At 31.7% G+C, this 18,426-nt stretch overlaps 1 protein-coding gene across 2 annotated transcripts; it reads right to left on the bottom strand.

The window, feature by feature from the left end:
- Positions 1-7,921: 7,921 nt before the first annotated feature.
- On the bottom strand, positions 7,922-17,246 carry LOC114387638 (potassium transporter 10-like). 2 transcript variants are annotated; one of them, XM_028347844.1, is made up of 9 exons: positions 17,032-17,246; positions 16,145-16,304; positions 14,718-14,943; positions 13,999-14,244; positions 13,363-13,413; positions 12,952-13,212; positions 12,665-12,832; positions 9,800-10,054; positions 7,922-9,216 (listed from the first exon to the last, which is right to left on the bottom strand). In XM_028347844.1, exons 2-9 carry the CDS (start codon positions 16,265-16,267, stop codon positions 8,174-8,176), a joined length of 2,373 nt encoding a protein of 790 aa, XP_028203645.1. In that variant the 5' UTR covers positions 16,268-16,304; positions 17,032-17,246; the 3' UTR covers positions 7,922-8,173. The 2 variants fall into 2 exon arrangements, with proteins under 2 accessions (XP_028203645.1, XP_028203646.1); XM_028347845.1 differs by having other exon boundaries at positions 8,018-9,216; positions 16,145-16,299; positions 17,032-17,183.
- Between the last annotated feature and the right edge of the window lie 1,180 nt (positions 17,247-18,426).

Below are 18,426 nucleotides of genomic sequence, written 5' to 3'. Positions count from 1 at the left end.
TTACCGCTTGGAGGTTAAGCAATTTAGCCACTTGCGGTTGAATAAAGTTGTGTGTGCTACCATTGTTGACCAAGACTGTGAGGCGCGCGTGACATATTGTACCAAGGACCCGAAAGGTGTCCGTTGCGGGGAGACCAGCCAAGGCATGAATGTTGATGTGGGGACTGGTTGGTGGTGTCGCCGGTTCAAGTGAGGGGTCAGGATCTGATTCGAGGGTAGGGGAGGAGGGGGCAAGAAAGGTGTTAGGTGATTCAAAGGGGTCTGTAATGAGGAGGAGGACGTGGCCCTTACACCAATGAGAGGCGCTCCACTTCTCATCGCAGTTATAGCAGAACCCTTTATTGTAGCAGAATGTCGTCTCCTCGAGAGTGCGTTGAATAAAGGGTGGCTTGGGTTTGCTAGGGTTGGGGTTGGGGAAAGGATGGGAAGGTGGGGGTGGTGGAAGATGGGGTGGGATGACGGTGATCATTGATCTTATCCTCCTGTAGGCGCGCGAGGACGGTGGCTTGCAGTAGGGACAATGGTTGGAGGGCTTGTACCTCACAACGGATTTCCAGGGCACGGCCAGAAATAAAACAACTTAAAAGGAATGGGGTAGGTAGGCCCACAATCCGATTGGCCAACCGCTCGAACTCAGTGAGGTAGTTGATGACGGAGCCACACTGTGAAAGCTTGAACAAAGCGCCCCAGGGATCGACGTAAAACAACAGCGCAAAGTGGGCTCAATCGCCTGTAACATCGCCTGCCAGGAGGGGATGAAGCCGTTTCGGTGCATCCATTAGAACCAGCTAAGGGTTGGGCCATCGAAATAAAAGGAAGCGGCAGTGATACGGTCTTCGTCGGGGGTTCCTTGGTAGTCAAAAAATTGGGTGATCTTGAAGATCCAACCCAAGGGATCGTGCCCATTGAAGTGAGGGACGTCCAGCTCAACGGGGTGACGACGTTGTGGGTTGAGTGGCTAGTTGGGTCAGGCGATTGCACGGGACGTCAACCTTGCTTGCCAACTCAGAATGCTTCTCGGACAGGGAAGAAATGGCTTCTTCTAATCGGTAAGTGGTGGTGCGTCAAGTGGTATGGTCTGCCATTAGAGATTGTCGGCAGGTCGGACCAATGTTACGAGCAAAGGGAACAGGAAGGGGATGCGGGTTCGGTTTCGAGGACCAAGACCTCCTCACAACGAAAGCTTATGAAATTTCTCTCTACTTTATTCATTATTGCACAGCGCCTTTATACACAATTTTGCAACTACATCAATGGAACTCTAATGGTATTAACCGAATAGCTAACAACTAACTATAATAGCATAGTTAATGATGAACGATCATGGGTGATCATACGAAGTCCCTCAGGTAGCTTGGTCGAGCACTACTTCTCCTAGGTCTTCCTTGGCTCGAGACTACTTCTTCATGTGTTACGTCGCGTGACTCTGCATGGGATGCATGGGCTGCATGACTATGGTCCAAGTTGCTGGTATTGGTAACGAGGTTGTTGCTAACAATTTGTTTTTTTTTTCTAAATACTAAATTTATAATGTTTCTTGTATTAATTATTTTATATTAAATATTTTAAATTAATTATACTGACAAATAGTTAAAAGAGAAAAAAATATTAATGACAAGAATGAATATAAAAAATATATAAATTTAGATTAAATTTATTGTTATCAATAAAATGAATCATTTTCTTAATTCTAATAATTTAAATAATCGAATATTATGTCTTTGAAAAAAAATAACTAAGTCTTATAAATAAGAATAAATAAATATTATTATTTTTTATTAATGAATGAACGAGAAATTATTATATAGGCATGAAACGTAATTAAAGAATTATCTTAAGGGTAAATAGTTATTTTTGTGAGAATAAAATATTGATAAATTCCTTTTTTAAAAATGAAAATTTAAATTTTAGAGTTTAAGGTTGAAGATTTAGAATTATAATTTAAGAACAACCATTAATTTATTCAATGCAATTTTTTTGTAAAAAATGTTTGATCATTTTAGAATCATTAGAATTTTATTATAATCCTACATCACCCGTTAATTTTATGAAAAATTATACATGATGCAAGAACCAAATTTATGTCTATTGATTTTATAATTAAAATAATATTATATTTTTCATGAACGGTCTTAATATACTTTTAAATTTATCTCATGAAAAATAATAATTTTATAAATATGTGACTAAATTTAAAACATGTCACAATATTTTATGTTAATTAATAATTAAAAATAAAAATTTCAAGAAATAAAATATTATGTAGGTATAAAAAGTATACTTATTTAATTTACTTAGTAAAGTATATTATACAGACAGTAGTAATTTAAAAATAAGCACTCTATCAATATTTAGTTAAATTTAAAATAATATTTTTTGGAAGGCAAAATATATTTTATTCATATCACTTAATTTTGTACAAGTGTTTAACCAAGCAAAATTAAAAATAATAATTAAAAATATCAATCAACTAATTAATATTAAAACCCATAAATAATTATATATATTTTTATTATAGTTCATAATGTGGCTTTGTTTTTATTTATTATTAAATAATACATTTACAGATTTTATTATGCTACATTTTAAACTGGTGCAAATAAAATATATACAAAAAATTCATATATAATTATAGCTTTATTGAGGTAAACAAGAGAGTCACGAAAGTATAAAAAAAAGTGTGAATGTACCAAATTAAGAAAATTACGGAAAAAATTGAACATTTAACAAAACAAATATTTAGTTTGATTGGTGTTAATTTTAGCAGCTTAATCACATATTAAATGAAAATTTTCTGTTAAATATGTACTTTTTTCAAACACGTTAAATATGTGCATGAATATCAGTTTAAAAATATCTTATATTTGTACATAAGTAGCATTAATGAGAGAAATTCAATTCTCCATTAATATGATATTGAATTCAATTTTACATTATATCCTATTTAGGGTTTCTATGACTGTGCTCCACTGTGTCTCAAAGTGTATCGAAAAAATTCAAGCACGACAGAATTATCAAAGTTTATGGCACACCGATCTCTTAAGATCCATTCAAACTATATTATAAAACTAAATTTGAGTGTTCATTTTTATAATTAATAATTTAATTTATAAAGAAAAAGTGAAATGTTCAACTCATAATAAAAAAAATTGACTATGACTTAAAAAAGTTAACTATTAATAAATAATATATATAATAAATTATAAATCTATTAAAATTCAAATTGATTCTTTTTTATTAAAAATAGTTTTTTCCTCTAAACTAAACTAGGAATTATTTATTAGACATTAGTTAACTGTTTTCCATTTAGACAAATCTAATTGTGTTTTGTTTGTATTATTCAGTTACATTTTTTTATTCATATATGATTCACTTTGTTTAGTTTTTTTATTACAGAATTTTTTAGGTGTATCAATTTAATGTTTTGCATAAATAGAATATAGCACGATTTATTATTTAAAATCTGTTATTACTCAGTACGAATGAATTTTGCTTCCTGTGAACATAATGTATTTTTCCTCCAATATTTTTTCTCTTTCTCAATACTCTTACAATTGATCTTCATTGACTTACAACCAATTAAATGACATTTTTTGTGAATGTTTGAGTTCTTACATCAATGCAATGCATCATCCAGTGAATTTAATAAGGAATGGGAAGTGAAGATTCACAATCAACACATTACTTTAACACGCATCGATCTAACAATTTATTATGAGGTCCCTGTGTTTTAAAATGGTTTCTCCAGTTTGATAAATTATTTATTGACTTTCTAATGCTTAATGTAGTGTTTTTAGGTCTAATCAATTCAAATAGTCTGTTACAAATTGAATCATCATCATGCCAATGTTCTCTCTTACATGCATACTTTTTCACATGTTTTTATTTTCTCACCATTTTTTTCTCGGCTTATCATTTTCTTTTTCTCTTGCAGTATGAGAAAAATGGAATTACACTTTTGTCTTATTTATTTACAACTAGTCATGATACATTTTTGTGAAGGTAAGAGAAGAAAAATTTTATAACAATAAATCATTCAATGAATTTTACGATGAATGAAAAATAATAATTAAGAATCAACACATTACTTTAACATTATACAACCACTGACTATTTATACTATTTATATCATCTTTATTAATAATTATAACTACACTATTATTGTACAGTGTCTAAAATTATTTATAACTAAATTTACATAAAATGAGCAAAAAATAGTTAAATTATAAGTTCTGAAACATATATATAATAACAATACTAATACTAATAATAATTGCAAAATTTTATTGTAATCAAGAGTGCTAAATTTATTGTTACATAATTAAAATTAATATATTTAAAAGTGATAAAAATATATTTAAAATATTAACAACTACATCTATTATTCTATTAAATAAAATCATACTATTTCAATAATTTTAATAAAAAACTTTGTACGCAGCCTTACCCTTGTATATGAGGCTGTTTCCGGATTCAAAACCATGACCAACAAGTCACCAAGGCACAATTTTACCACTGCACCAAGGCTCGCCCTCATTTCAATAATTTTAATATTAAATATAAATACATTTAAAATTATTAATTACAAACACAAAAATACGCACGTGTTAACATAATATCCATTATATATAACAAAAAATATCACTAAAGTTTAAATACTTTTACATTCTTTTTGAATTTATACCTTTTTATACAGGTATCACATAACTATTATTACTTGGACAAAATATAAAACAAACAAAATTTCAATAGCTTAATATTTTATAACTAATCATCTTTCTTAGTTTAATACAATTGTATTTTATATACCACTAAAAAAAATTTAAAACTAATAATTATATTTTTGCGCATATATATTTAAAAATATTAATTATAAATATAAAAAAATATAACTTAAAATCTAGTTATAATCTAAATGTAAGTTAAGGAACAGGTAAGTAATTTAGCTAAGAGCTAGTAACCAATATATGAGAATGAATTTATCTAGATTTAATCGAGTGGTTTGGAGCATTATGAATGGCAAAATTCGTCCAACTGCTGAAAATTTCCATTTTCCAACGCAACATAGAACTGCTAGTAATTATAGTGCTTCCTGTTCGTCCATTTCTCTTTCATCAGCTACCTCTTATTCAAATCCTTCTCTTCGTGTCAACAAAAACCACCACAACAATTATCACCGTTCTCCATTCTCTCTACGAAATCCCACCGAAGCCAAAGCCCAAGATTGTTTTCTCCTCCAACCCCGTCAATTTTGCCAACACCACATGAATTAGAACGTCGAGATCATATGCCCTATTTGGTCAAAGCACTCTCTTAGAATAGATGTGGGGTGTGGCTTCCCCTCACAAAAATTGGTCAATTTTGGTGCATCATGGCTGGTTGATGATGAAGCACCAACTAGCAACATGCATGACCTTACTGAGAATTGAAGAAGAGTTGAAGTGTTAAACCCGTGAAGACGTTTGAAACCTACATATATACGTTACATGTTTAGCACATGGTTAATTAAATGGATATTGTGTATATAGTTCTCAGAATATTCGTGTTAGTTGGCAAAAAATTGACATGAAGCAAGTGGATAATAATAGCCCTTATACTATATATGATTTGGACTTTGGAACCCTTTAGAACGAAGTGAAAAACTCTTTAACAGCATAAAAATCCCAATATCAGCTGAACTAAAAGGGCTAAAAAACATATCAAATGGAAGAATGATTAGGGTTTACCTGGGGGAAGCTTAAAAGAGGAGCGAGAGAAGAAAAGGAAGGCTTTGGATCGTTGTAAGCATTTTTAATAATAAATAAAAGATTCATATGTTAAGAGAATAAAATAAATATGATATGTACCTTCACTCAAAATTAAATCATACTTTACATTTTAAAAAAAATTGTTTAACTCTTTTTTTAATAATCAATTCAGAATATTTCTTGATTATGGATGAATTTTCTAAGTTTAATAAATAGTAAGTAGAATGTAATAATGTCTTAAGTTCTTTAAGAGTCTACTTTTGCCTCGCATGAAAAGTATTTTGGGAATCTTAGTTTGCATCTTCACTAGCATAACTAATAATAGTTAAAAATAAATATAAATTAAGCCTAATTAAATAAAGAAGGATTTTCAGGAATTAATTAAAAGGAAAGAAATTTCCACCGCTTTTTTCTTCCTAAATTTTATACAAATACGAATTGGAAAAAAAAAAAAAAAAACTGATACCTGTCTCTCTCCACTTAAACTTGCTAAGTCATCAATTCAAAATAATCAACAGATCATCTCGTTCGTGTATTAGTTATTATTTATTTCAATGTCAATCTTTCCTTTTGACCTTATCCTCTCTCTATTTCATGCTCGTTGAATAATTGGCCATCATCACTTTGTTGTCCGCAGACATGCATTATCAATCCATCCTTTAGTTTTCTTTTGTCGCAGCGCGTTGTAGTTTACATCAATCGAGTAATATATTCATAAAAAAACAATATAGTAATATATTTGTGAGATTATATATGTTTTCTTTGTTTTTATATAAAGAACGATATTTTATTTTGGTTTTTATATTGTCTTGTGTCCAATTTTGTCTTGAACAAAAAGTCTACAAAGAAGAGACTTATGAAAAACAAAAAATTACGGTTAAATAAATTTGTGATTGTTCAACTATTTTAGATTTAAATTTTTAGTTCTCTTAAAAAATAATTTGTTTATTTTTAGTTCTAAGATATAGGCTCCTATTGAGAAGTTTGACCTATTTTTAACCCCTATTATGAGATTAAATTTTTGTCTTTTTTTAATTTTATACTTTTTTAGAAATTAATTTTGAACAATAAAAAAAACTAAAATATACAATTTCTTAAGGGACTAAAATTAGTCATCTGATGTTCATGGACTAAAAATAGATAAAAAAAATTTAAGGATTAAAAATCAAAATCTAAAATAGTTAATGAGAGATAAAAAATTTAGTATCTTTATTCTTATTTAAAAGATTTAATTAGCTAATTCATCATAATTAAGAAAATTAATTAATTTAATTGATATAAATAAATTTATTCTAAATTTATATATTTTTTAAAAAATACTGTTGTCATTAATGCTCCACCTCTCTTTCCGTCTCCTTCTTCTTTTTTGTTTGGGTCACAAATCACATGTATCTCATAATCCATTGAATTAAAGATTAATCTCACTTGTGATGCATGATTGTCATTAACTCAAGAAACTTTTGCATACCAAAAGAATCAAATACAAATTTTTTCATTATATAGATTATTCAACCTAACATGACCTTACACCAATGTACTAACCCTATGAGTTTGCTTCTTCCTCCCTCTCTTTTCTAAATGTTTATCAATACAATCTCTATCATTTAATTAGGGGTATTTTAGTAATTCATTTTATTAAAATTGATTAAAAGTAGTAAAATATGTAATTCGAGTAAGAGAATAAAATATATTATTTTAATAAAATTATGTGTATTTTTTATACAATATATATCTATTTATATTTTAAAATAAGTATACATAAAGAGACTTTCTATTATTTCAGCTCAGATCATAAAATATCAAAATGCACCATTGTCTCAACCTTTGATTGAAGTCAATAACTGTCTATAACTTAATTTTTATCTCCTAAAGTAAATCCCTTATTTTATAATAGTTGAATCCTTGAGTTTTTTTAATGAAAATATTGATGGATCCCATCTGAAGGACGTAGTGGACAGCATATTAACTATTTTAACATTGGGTTTATAATAGTTAGTATGCTGTCCACTACGTCCTAGTTAGTGTTAGAACTTAGAAGAGTTGAACAAAATACTGATGCATTTGGAACATCAAACCAATAATGAATTTCAGGATTCAAAAGAAATTACCCAAAGTCACTCTTTTGAAGACATTCCCTTTGAATGGTACACACTATGCTACACTAAGCTCAACTGTGCACGAAATGACCGTCACAAATGATAAATAAGTCTTACTTATCTGGGCTCAAGAGGAACAATTATTGTGTGATCACGATGTTTATAAACTCAATCAATCAAAAGCCTTTGAATAATATAAAAATAATATTAACATAGATTTCAATACAGTTTTTATTATTATTAACTACATATTAACTATTTTAACATGCTTCTGATTGAATGTGCCTATAAACCCAATGTTCACGCAAAAATTACCAAGAGGTTTAGAGGCTATACATAGAAAACCTGACCAACATTTAATAGACTCTCATGAGGAACATTGAAGATCACACTATTTTCCCTGCATATCTTCCTCAGAAATGCATATATATAATCAACAGCTATTTTCTTGTGGAATCTTGAATCCCTCCTTGCCCTCACAACTGTGTTTCCAAGAATGTGAACCACCCCAGCATCCCTGCAGTTGTTTAAGAACTCAACTTCATCAACCTCAGTGTGGCTGCTAACATGACCAGAGGATTGAATAGTAGCATTCATATGCAATGGAGATGCGACTGACACAATTGAATCCACTGATGAAACTGTTGGATCCATATTCAATGAAGCTGTGTTTGCATTATTGTTCAATAGGCCTTGCCTTGACCCCTCAGTTTGCTCCTCATATAAGCTGTAGTCATCTGAATCTGAGCACCCCTCCATCATGGACTCAAGCTTCACAAACACAAAGAGGTTATGGAAAAGCTTTTTCTCAAAATCCTCATCTTTCTTGTGCAGGTCTTTGTATCCGTATCGCGCCACGCATCGAAACATGTGGAAGTTCTTTGGTCCGATCCGTTTTACAAGGAACCTTTCATCTTCTGGGACAGTGTAGACAGGGAGATATTTCACACATACAAAGACAACAACAGAATGGATGGCTGGTAGGTTTGTGATGAAGTGAGAAAAGATGTGGGGTACTCCATTTGCAAGCTCTGTGTATACTAGCCCAATTCCCGGGACACGAACAAGTCCTAAACTCGGTCCAAGTCCGAGAATCCATGCCATTGAGACCTTACTATGCATTTCAAACTCGTAGCGTTTCACCGTGCCGTAATGCCAGACATACATAATGAGAAGAAATGCTCCAGCAATTGCAAGGGGAGCCCATCCACCTTGATCAACTTTGAAGAGTACAGCAGAGAAGTATGTGCATTCCACAATCAATGATAAGCCGGTGAACACCACCACCAGAACCCAATGGCAGCGCCACACTAATATCATGATTAAAATCATAAGCAATGTTGTAACCAGCATGACTAGCACAACTGCAGTACCTGTAATTACAATGGCAGTTATATAATTGGGAGCACACCTTAAAGAAAAATTGTGATAACATTGCAAATAAGAGGAACAGTAGTAAACACAAGCATAATTATAGTTTCCTAATCAGCATATGTTGTACTTCTTACACACTTTGATGTAAAAAAACAAAAGTAAGCAATTATAATTGTATTTTGCTCGGGTAAAATGTGTTTAGCCCCTCAAGATTTGATTGAAATTGATTTTAGTCCCTGTATTTTTTTTAAAATAGTGGCTTTAGTCCTCATGTTTCTAAAATATGATGGATTTCATCCCTAATCCTATGTTTCATTTTGACCTAACAAGATACCATATTCACCACATTTCAGAAAATACAAGGACCAAAATCACCATTATAAAAATATAGGAACTAACCAATTTTGACCAAAATTTAAGGTACCTAAAACACATTTTACCATATTTTGCTCTTTCCAAGGATTTCATATACCACTCCTAGAAGTTGTACTTTCTAAATCCTTTCTAGTAAATTTCTTTTTCTTATAAAAGAAACATGAAAAAGTATGCCTAAAAACATTCAACAAGGGAAGAATAACTTACCATATGCATTTCCAATCTGACTTTTATTTTTAAACCCAGCAGTAACAGCAATGCATAGAAGCATAAGGATCCAATTGATATCCGGAATATATATCTGGCCGAAGAACTTCTTTGATGTATGTACAACTTTTATTCTGGGGAAACAGCCATGAGCATTGGCTTGCTTAATAATTGAAAAGGTTGCGGATATTGTGGCCTGGCTTGCAACTATAGCTGCTAATGTTGCAACAACAAATACTGGCCAGTATATTTTGTCTGCAAAATTAAGGATAATCAAGATAAAAGATTACTAAAGAAATAGAGTATTATTGTTACAGGTTTATCTTTGAAGATATTGTGCAAAAATTAAGCAATGAGACAAACAAGTCCAAATGATCCAATGAGAGCTTTTGTATCAAGATCAAGATACTAGGCAATCACTTAAGTTGATCCAGTCAGGGAAATGTAAGGTACAAAATAAAGGTATGGCAGTGAAAGAATTTACAACAAAAACCGGCTTCTCTAACTTGGTCATGAAGATACTTATTATATCTAAACAGAGCAAGTCTTCAGGAAATATGAACTAACAGTTAACTTAAGCATTTTTATTTTCAAATCAAAGTCATTGTATGAGCAGCCATGTCAACCATTTTCTTAAAAGCCTATAGTGAGCCATGCAACTGTTAGTATTTCCACTTCATCACACTTAAAAACAAAATAAAAATGAGAACAAAGAGGAGAGAACTGGAACGACTTAGAGTAGTTTAAGTGGAAGGGGAACCCTCTCTTACACTAACGGCCAACAATGTAGCATTAAATTGATTAAAAGATGTAATGATAGACTGAGGAGTGTCAGCAAATATGTTATTTACTCCTATTGGTTTTATTTAAAAGTATAAAATCATGAAAGAGTAAATCACGGGAATTGTGAAGAAGATAGTTGTTCCAAGGAGCAATCACGGGAAGGACTATCTATCTTGGAGTAAATCCAGTGATGGTACTTTCTCCTCAAAATCAGCTTACGAGGTTTTGAGTAAACAGGTAATGTCTCTGGATCAGGTGCTTTTCAAATTGGCGAATAAATGGAAGGGAACTGAAAGAATAAAGAGCTTCTTATGGAAACTGTCACAAATGTATTTATTGGAAAAAGTCCAATTTTTTGCGGTTAAGTTAGACCTACACCCACATTCTAAGAGTATCAAAACCTATAAACCTATTGCGAGTTCTAAACAGCTCAATGAGAATAAGGTGGACATCAAATGGAAATTTCCAGATTTTGGAGATGTTGCTCTAAATTGTGACGGCGCTGTGAACGATGGAGGTGGTGGTTTCAGAGCTAATTTAAAAGCCATACTGGTTGGGGTTAAGCTGGCTTGGTCGAGAGGATTCACAAGAATAAGAGTGGTTCTGATGCATCCTTGTTATAATGTGGTTCAAGGGATTCATGAAGTGCATTCCGGTTCAGGCAATATTATTTGGAACAACATACTAAAGGAAGCTAATCAAGTTGACCTGCAAAGAAAGCCTTAACTACAGATTCTTTTTATCATGTTTATGATTTTGCTCCTGATTATATATCTTTTATGTTTTGAGAGCTGATATGGCTCAGACTTATTTTCCTAGAGGCTTTTAACCTCATTTATCAATCACCAAAAAAAATCATGAAAGAAGCTCGTTAATTAAGAAGTGAAACTTGTAAAATATTATATTTCATTTCAGCTTATAATAGAAAGTGTCTTCTAAAAACTATATTAGCCAGTGTGTTATTAACAATTTTTTTCTTTATATAATTAATTAGATCGAGCACAAAACAATCCCTTAAGCTTAAGCTTTTATATATATATATATATATATATATATGTATATATATATTAACAGCCTATGGAAGTATAGAAGAGGCAACTAGCACTCCCCTTAAGTCACAAATCTTGGCAGTGTCTTTGGTAAAAATTGCATGCCCAAAACTTTGGAACCATAGTTTTGAAAAAAACTGGACTATTTCAAAATCAGTCAAAAACTGATCAAATCGATCCAAAATTGATGGAAAAAATAAACAAAAAAAAAATTGGCTCAAAACCAAAGTACGTAGAAAACCAATTTAAATCAGTATTTTTTAAAACTTTAATTTAAAACATTTTTAAGACAAACAAAAACACATACTTAATCAGCCAAACTCTGTAATAAATGGGCCCTAAGTTTATGAACTCTTCAACTTTTTTCCTAATTGCCCCCCTCAACCCCCAAAGTGAGATGCAAAACCCAGTAATTGACAATTTGACATCTCACTAGGTCTCCAAATCATTGAGTCAACCAGCTAGGTATCATACCCCATCTGGTGATGACATCTAACCTGGTCTCCAAAACACTTGAGTATCATACCACAAGTAATACAAATGAGGTCCTTTACTACTGTCCAAAAGTCCTCAATCTATAAACCCTTAACAACAAAGAAAAAAAAAATCTAAAACCATAAAATTCATCACAAACTTGCACGAGTTTGATATTTTTATAACATCTATAACATTAGTCAACACAAAATATCTAAAAAGGGAAAGAAAAATGAAACTTCCACCAAGAAGTTTATCACAAGAATGTAGTAAGAAAAATAGTAGCAGCATACTCGCTAATACACCATTTTGAACACACTCTTTACCAACTGAAATTTATTAGAAATCACAAATTTTGATGGATTCTACTTCTCATTTAATGACTCTCCAGATTTTATAGTTTTTAATAAATTAAAAAGTAACAACCAATAGTGGAGTGTGCATTAGAAAGAATATTACTAGCACTCTCGTGTAGCAATATGGTTGATGATCATATTCTAACAGCATAGGAGTATCACAAGTGGCAATTCCAATATAGAGTGTGACAAATATAACAAACCTGGAATAGAACGATAAAACGCATCTTCTGAATGATCCAAGTTATGCATAAGGTAAGCAGCCTGTCCAGAGTAGGCTAAAAGAAGGCAAGGGAACACTAGCAGAGTAAATGCAATCTGTACAGAAGAAACTGGAAAGTGTGCTAGGTCAGCAAAAAGAGCTTCTGTCCCTGAAATAGATCATATCAATTTACAAATCAGTTCCAAAGTTCAAATCATGTATTCACTTCACTTAATTAACATTTCTGAAGTACAAGGAGGAATTCAACAGTTATAAAAGTGAAGATACCTGTTATACTGAGCAAAATGCCACCAAGGGAAAGCCAACCATCTTTGCCTTCTCGTTGTAGATAGCGGTATATATACAATGGTGAAAAAGCTTTTAGAACACTGCTGCCATATTTACAGATGTTGAATATTCCTATGCCTCCAATTAGAAGAAACCAAAGAAGGACAATTGGAGCAAATAGCCAACCAACTTTATCTGTACCATAATGTTGCATGCTGAATAACCCAACTAATATTACAACAGCAACCAGCACAACTACTTCTGTAACACGGGAAAAAAGAAAAGAAAAGAGGAAAAAAAAAACTTTTCAAGACTAAGAACATAAAATAGATGAATTTGAAAATATAATACTTAACACACATAATGGTAGAAATAGAAGAAAAATGCAATGTTACAGGTGTAGGACCGTACCGTTACTCAAATCAGCGTGATTCACCTTGATGCCACCAACGGCAGATAACACTACAACAGAAGATCTTGTAATGAATATATTGAATTCACTGGAAATGTATTATGTATTTAAGATGATACTAAAGCAAAAAAAAAAAAAAGGAGAAAAAAGTGAATTGAAGCTGAATCATTTTATCTGGAGCCTTATGCAATACAACATACATGAAGCTAAAAAGGAGATGAACTACATGAAATTAATTTCTAAATCATCCATTCTTAAAGGGGAAGAAAGAAAACAAGCTTTATAAATAATGTACTAAGATCTTGTATTTAGACCTTTCCCAAGCTTCATTTAAATACATCTCTTGCTAAGTCATTTTGGACCAAGTAATCTATAAGGCCATTCAAAATACTACCAGTTTCAAATTATATATTCTAATTGTTGTCCCTTTTTCTCACCTCATAAAATGATTTTATAATTTCCCTTCACAGTTTGGTAAATTTGCACATTTTGACATATAAAATACAGAAGCATGCAAATCTGTTAACAGATATAGTACTTGGGTAAACAGCAAGAACGTTTAGTAGTTTCCATTTACAGAAACTTCACAAATAAATAAGAATGAGAAGATCAGCTTCAGACAGAAGAAGCCATACCAGATATAGCTGGTGTAAGAATACCATCTCCAATCACCATGCAGGTACCAACAAGGGCGAGCATAAGAATGATATTTTTCATATAAGGTGTTTCCTCTAACCATCTCTTGGTTTTCGCAGCGAATGACTTCTCACGGATTGTAGACCGACTATATGTTGTTAGCTCTTCATCAGTACGATGCTGGTTGGGAATGGTTCTGATGTTTGCATGTCGACAGAGCAAGGAATAAAGAGCCAATGTTCCACCTGCTCCATAGTAAACTTAGTAGCAGCTCAACAGTGTTGACAGATACATCTGTCCAATATGCCATATGTGGAAATACTAGTATGCTTTACTTGGCCATTAAAGGAATTCTTTTAATTGAAAAGTGAGCTTTCTCATAAAATCTTGGATATGATTCACTCTAGACTAAACCATGTACCTGATAGTGATATACCAACAAAATATTGTAATTGTGAATAGCATTATGTTACTAGTCCAGGAAAGGCATAAAGGAAGGAAATATCTTCTGATTTTCAGATTTGGATCTGTCGGGCATTATCATACAAGATGAAAATCTTTTCTATACAGAAATTTTTTTTAGGAATGTTATTCATAGAAAATATCATTCAGATAGAGAAGGGAACTGATTATCACACCTTTAAGTTATACTATATCATCACTTGGGATTTCCTTAGTTCAACCATAAATATATTAATTACCAAAATCAAGCAAATACCTTGACCATTGTCATTTGCTCTTAATACAATAAGAACATATTTGAGCAGTGGCACCAGAGTAAGAGAGTATATAATCAAAGAAAGAGCTCCAATCACATCCTCCTGATTGTTAATTCGTTGAGGAAATGTATTATAGAAAACGTATAAGGGGGAAGTTCCCAAATCTCCATAAACTACGCCAAGACTCTGATATGCAAGCCGCAGAAGCAACAATGTAGAAAATTTCTGAACAAATCAAACCAACATTCAATAGCTAGCATAATATCTTTCGAAACTGCATAAGAGAATTAGATAATGAAGAAATCCTGGTTGAAAGTTCAACTAATAATCACTTAACTGACATGTGAAAGGATAGATTTCTTAATCTACTCAGCATTTACACATGTACTTCAATTTCTTGTAAGTATTTAAATTTAAAATAAGATTGACAGTTTCAAATCCATGCTCCAGAATGTAATTTAGAGTGAAAGGTCTTTCTTGTGCAAATAAAGTACAGCTTTTGTTAAAAATATAAAACCATTCAACTGCACCTAATAGCTTGAATTTAAAGGAGAGTTGGTTCTTAACTTGGCTTGAGAGCCTTTGTCACCAAGTGGTCAGAAGTCTAATCCTTGCTGCTCCACTGCAGCTCCACCACCAAATTGCTTAAGTTTCAATACCACGTTAAGGACCAACTCCCCTACAAGCTTAAGCTTACATGGAAGCCCAGGAATTAATGGTTTTATATATACCATTTTCTCACTCAATAGCTCTAAAGCCTAAAAGCATATATATGGGAATTGGCTATGATACAGATATGTTGTAATTCTAAGATTGTTGTTTCATTAAGATCTTGAGTTATTTAGTACAGGTTCGATACGGGTACTACCATATCAAGGACCAGCTGTCCTAAAATCTTATGGTACCAAAGCCTATATAACAAGTGGTTTGATTTTTGTCAACCTAATTCTTTATGATTAAGCTGAATTCCAGCTCAAGGTAGAATAGGCTTGTCACTTGTCCTTACTCCAAGTTCAAAGGGTTCTCATTAAAGGACTTTTGTTAAAGATATAAAACCATTCACAATTTCACTTGCCTCTATCTAAAGCTTAAACGTTTTGGAGACTTGGTCCTGGACTAATGTTAAAAAGTTAGGATATCAAGTGCTGGAAAATAGTTGACGCGAAAAAGGGGTAAATCAAAATTGTAGATCCCACACTCATAATTCTAAGCATGAATTGAGCACTGAATGCCTTGTTATTCAATATGCAATATGATATCTACAATCAAGGAGTAGTAGGCTGGAAAAGGAGACTAAGGGATAGCTACATTAATCACAATTTCATTTTAATTGAATATGATATTTTATAAATTGCAGTCTCCTAAATAAACAAAACTGAATTCATCAAGAGAAAGAGAATGTATGCAAAGGGGATTTCCATCATACTTTTTCTCTGTACATGTTTTTTAGCCTTTCAGCTTCTTCATCCATTGGCTGGTCAATCTTCTGTTCCAAAACCCACATACCGCCTCTGGTATCACCGTCTTCATCAAACCCAGTTGAAGCCATTTAGTGCACAGTTCAATACTTCTGCAGTTACTCTACCCTTAAAAAAAAGAAACACGGTAACAAAATGTGAAATTCTGTAGTTACTAGTTACCAAAACACACACAAAAGTTGAAAGTAAACTCTTTCGAAATCCATGCCTACTCAAACCAAGGATCCAAACTAACATATAAAATCTGGAAAGGCAAGCAAAGTTGAATATTTCAATGAGTGGTTCCATCACCAACCGTGCCATCTTCGAAGAAAGAAAAAAATTTGACAAACCCAATTTCTAGAATCAAAATATAATCTACAAGGCTACTCTGGCCTAGCCTTAACAAACTAAAGCAAAGCTTATTAAAACCGACTACAGAAGATAAGAAGAATATAACTAACATCACCAAAAACCTTCAAGGACAAAACTTAGATGCAGTTCCATGAGTACTTTTAATGTGTTCTCCAATCAGAATTGGACTATCAGGTGATCCAGATAGTTAAGGTTTGCATTACCAAGGTGAAACTCGAATTCTCATTGGAGAACAGCACCAAAAAGCACCTAATCATGATACCACGCCTAAGTTTTGTACTCTATTGCTTTTCAGCCTAACTCATACAAAACAATGGTTCAAAATGGTCAAGGCAAAGACTTTTAGCAGAATCCATTTTTTGAATGCAAAATCAGATAAGATTGGAAAAATGTTCAACTCATAATAATATCAAATTCAAAATTGAAAACTAGAATTGCAAATTCAAGAATTGCACAAGGTGAAAACCAATCCTCAGCTCACCCCAACTGTCACAAAATCTGGTACTTGACACCAAAAGAAGGGTATTCAGAAAGTAGCAGTATTAGCAGATTGGTGTCAGCCACAGAACCAAAAGCCAAACTCAGGTTCATCAGGTATCTAAACATAAACATGAACAGAAACAAGGTAGTTCTACTTCGTGAGGAAGAGAATACAAAAAGGGTAACGTTAAGGCTGAACACTGTCAGTGTCTTGTAGAACAGACAAAAAATCACTGACCAAGAGAGAGAAATAGCATGCTATGCACACACAGAGAGGGGGCTGGGACCCACTCAGCCACTTGTTTGTGTTTCTTTGGATTGTTTTTATCATTATTATTTTTGTGGAAATCTTATTCCTTCAAATGAAAAGGACCTGGATGCGATAAGTTCGATTCCAATCTGGTTTTTATCATTGTTATTACTTCTCTTTTCTTTTTAACAATTTATATATATCAAGAAAAATTAATAAAAAAAGGATATTAATTTTATAAACTTAAACTTATTTTTATTAATTTATTTTTAATTTTTATATTCCATCTCATTAAAATTATAAGAAATACATGTAAAAAAATATTTTATGTTAGATTAAAAAATTAAAATAATATTTTTTCTTAACAAATTTTCTATTCTTACACCAAAATTAATGAGACGGGGTGAGCATACCTTTTTATTGGTGACGCCAACAAAAGTTAGTGCTGTCTGATGAATATTGCGGCATTTCGATGATATGATATTTCAAGTGTTACTGTCATTTCACCGTGGCTATTGTTATTTTTCTTTAAATAATTTTTATATGTTTTTTAAAATTATCTTTTTGATTAATAAACGTATAAAATGAGAGGCATTCCTACAAGACCATTATTGGTAAAACTGTTTAAAAATTAATACTCATTTATGATTTCTTAATCTGATTATATATAGTTGATTTGGTAATAATTAAACATAATTTTTATTAGGTATTATATTAAATAATGAACAAATATAAAATCAGAAGAAATTAAATTAAGTAAAATTTTAATTTTATATAAAATAATAACAGCGTGTTCTTTGTAAAATAAAAAAATTAATAATAAAATGTTTAATAATAATAATTTGTACATGAATTTCGTACATGGACTTTCACAATTTGACATTAGAATGTCTTCAAAATGTTTTTGTTTAATAAAAAATAGAATGATTGACCAATTAGTTCATTATTAGTTTTGGACCGATTCTGTTGATTTTTTAGCTAACTAGGTTTTTGGGTTAAATGAACTGAATCATTGATCTGTTGACTTCATCCATCTCTGATCTAATTGTTTTTTCATCAATGACTGGTATGATATATACATATATATTTATATAAAAGAAGAGTTAGTTACGAACTGTTGTACTAAATTTCATTAGCAAAATAAAA

The sequence above is a fragment of the Glycine soja genome, chromosome 15, assembly GCF_004193775.1.
Source record: "Glycine soja cultivar W05 chromosome 15, ASM419377v2, whole genome shotgun sequence".
NCBI classification, from domain to species: domain Eukaryota; kingdom Viridiplantae; phylum Streptophyta; class Magnoliopsida; order Fabales; family Fabaceae; genus Glycine; species Glycine soja.
The sequence above is the reverse complement of the archived record's forward strand: the minus strand, read 5'-3'. Positions and strand labels throughout refer to the sequence as shown.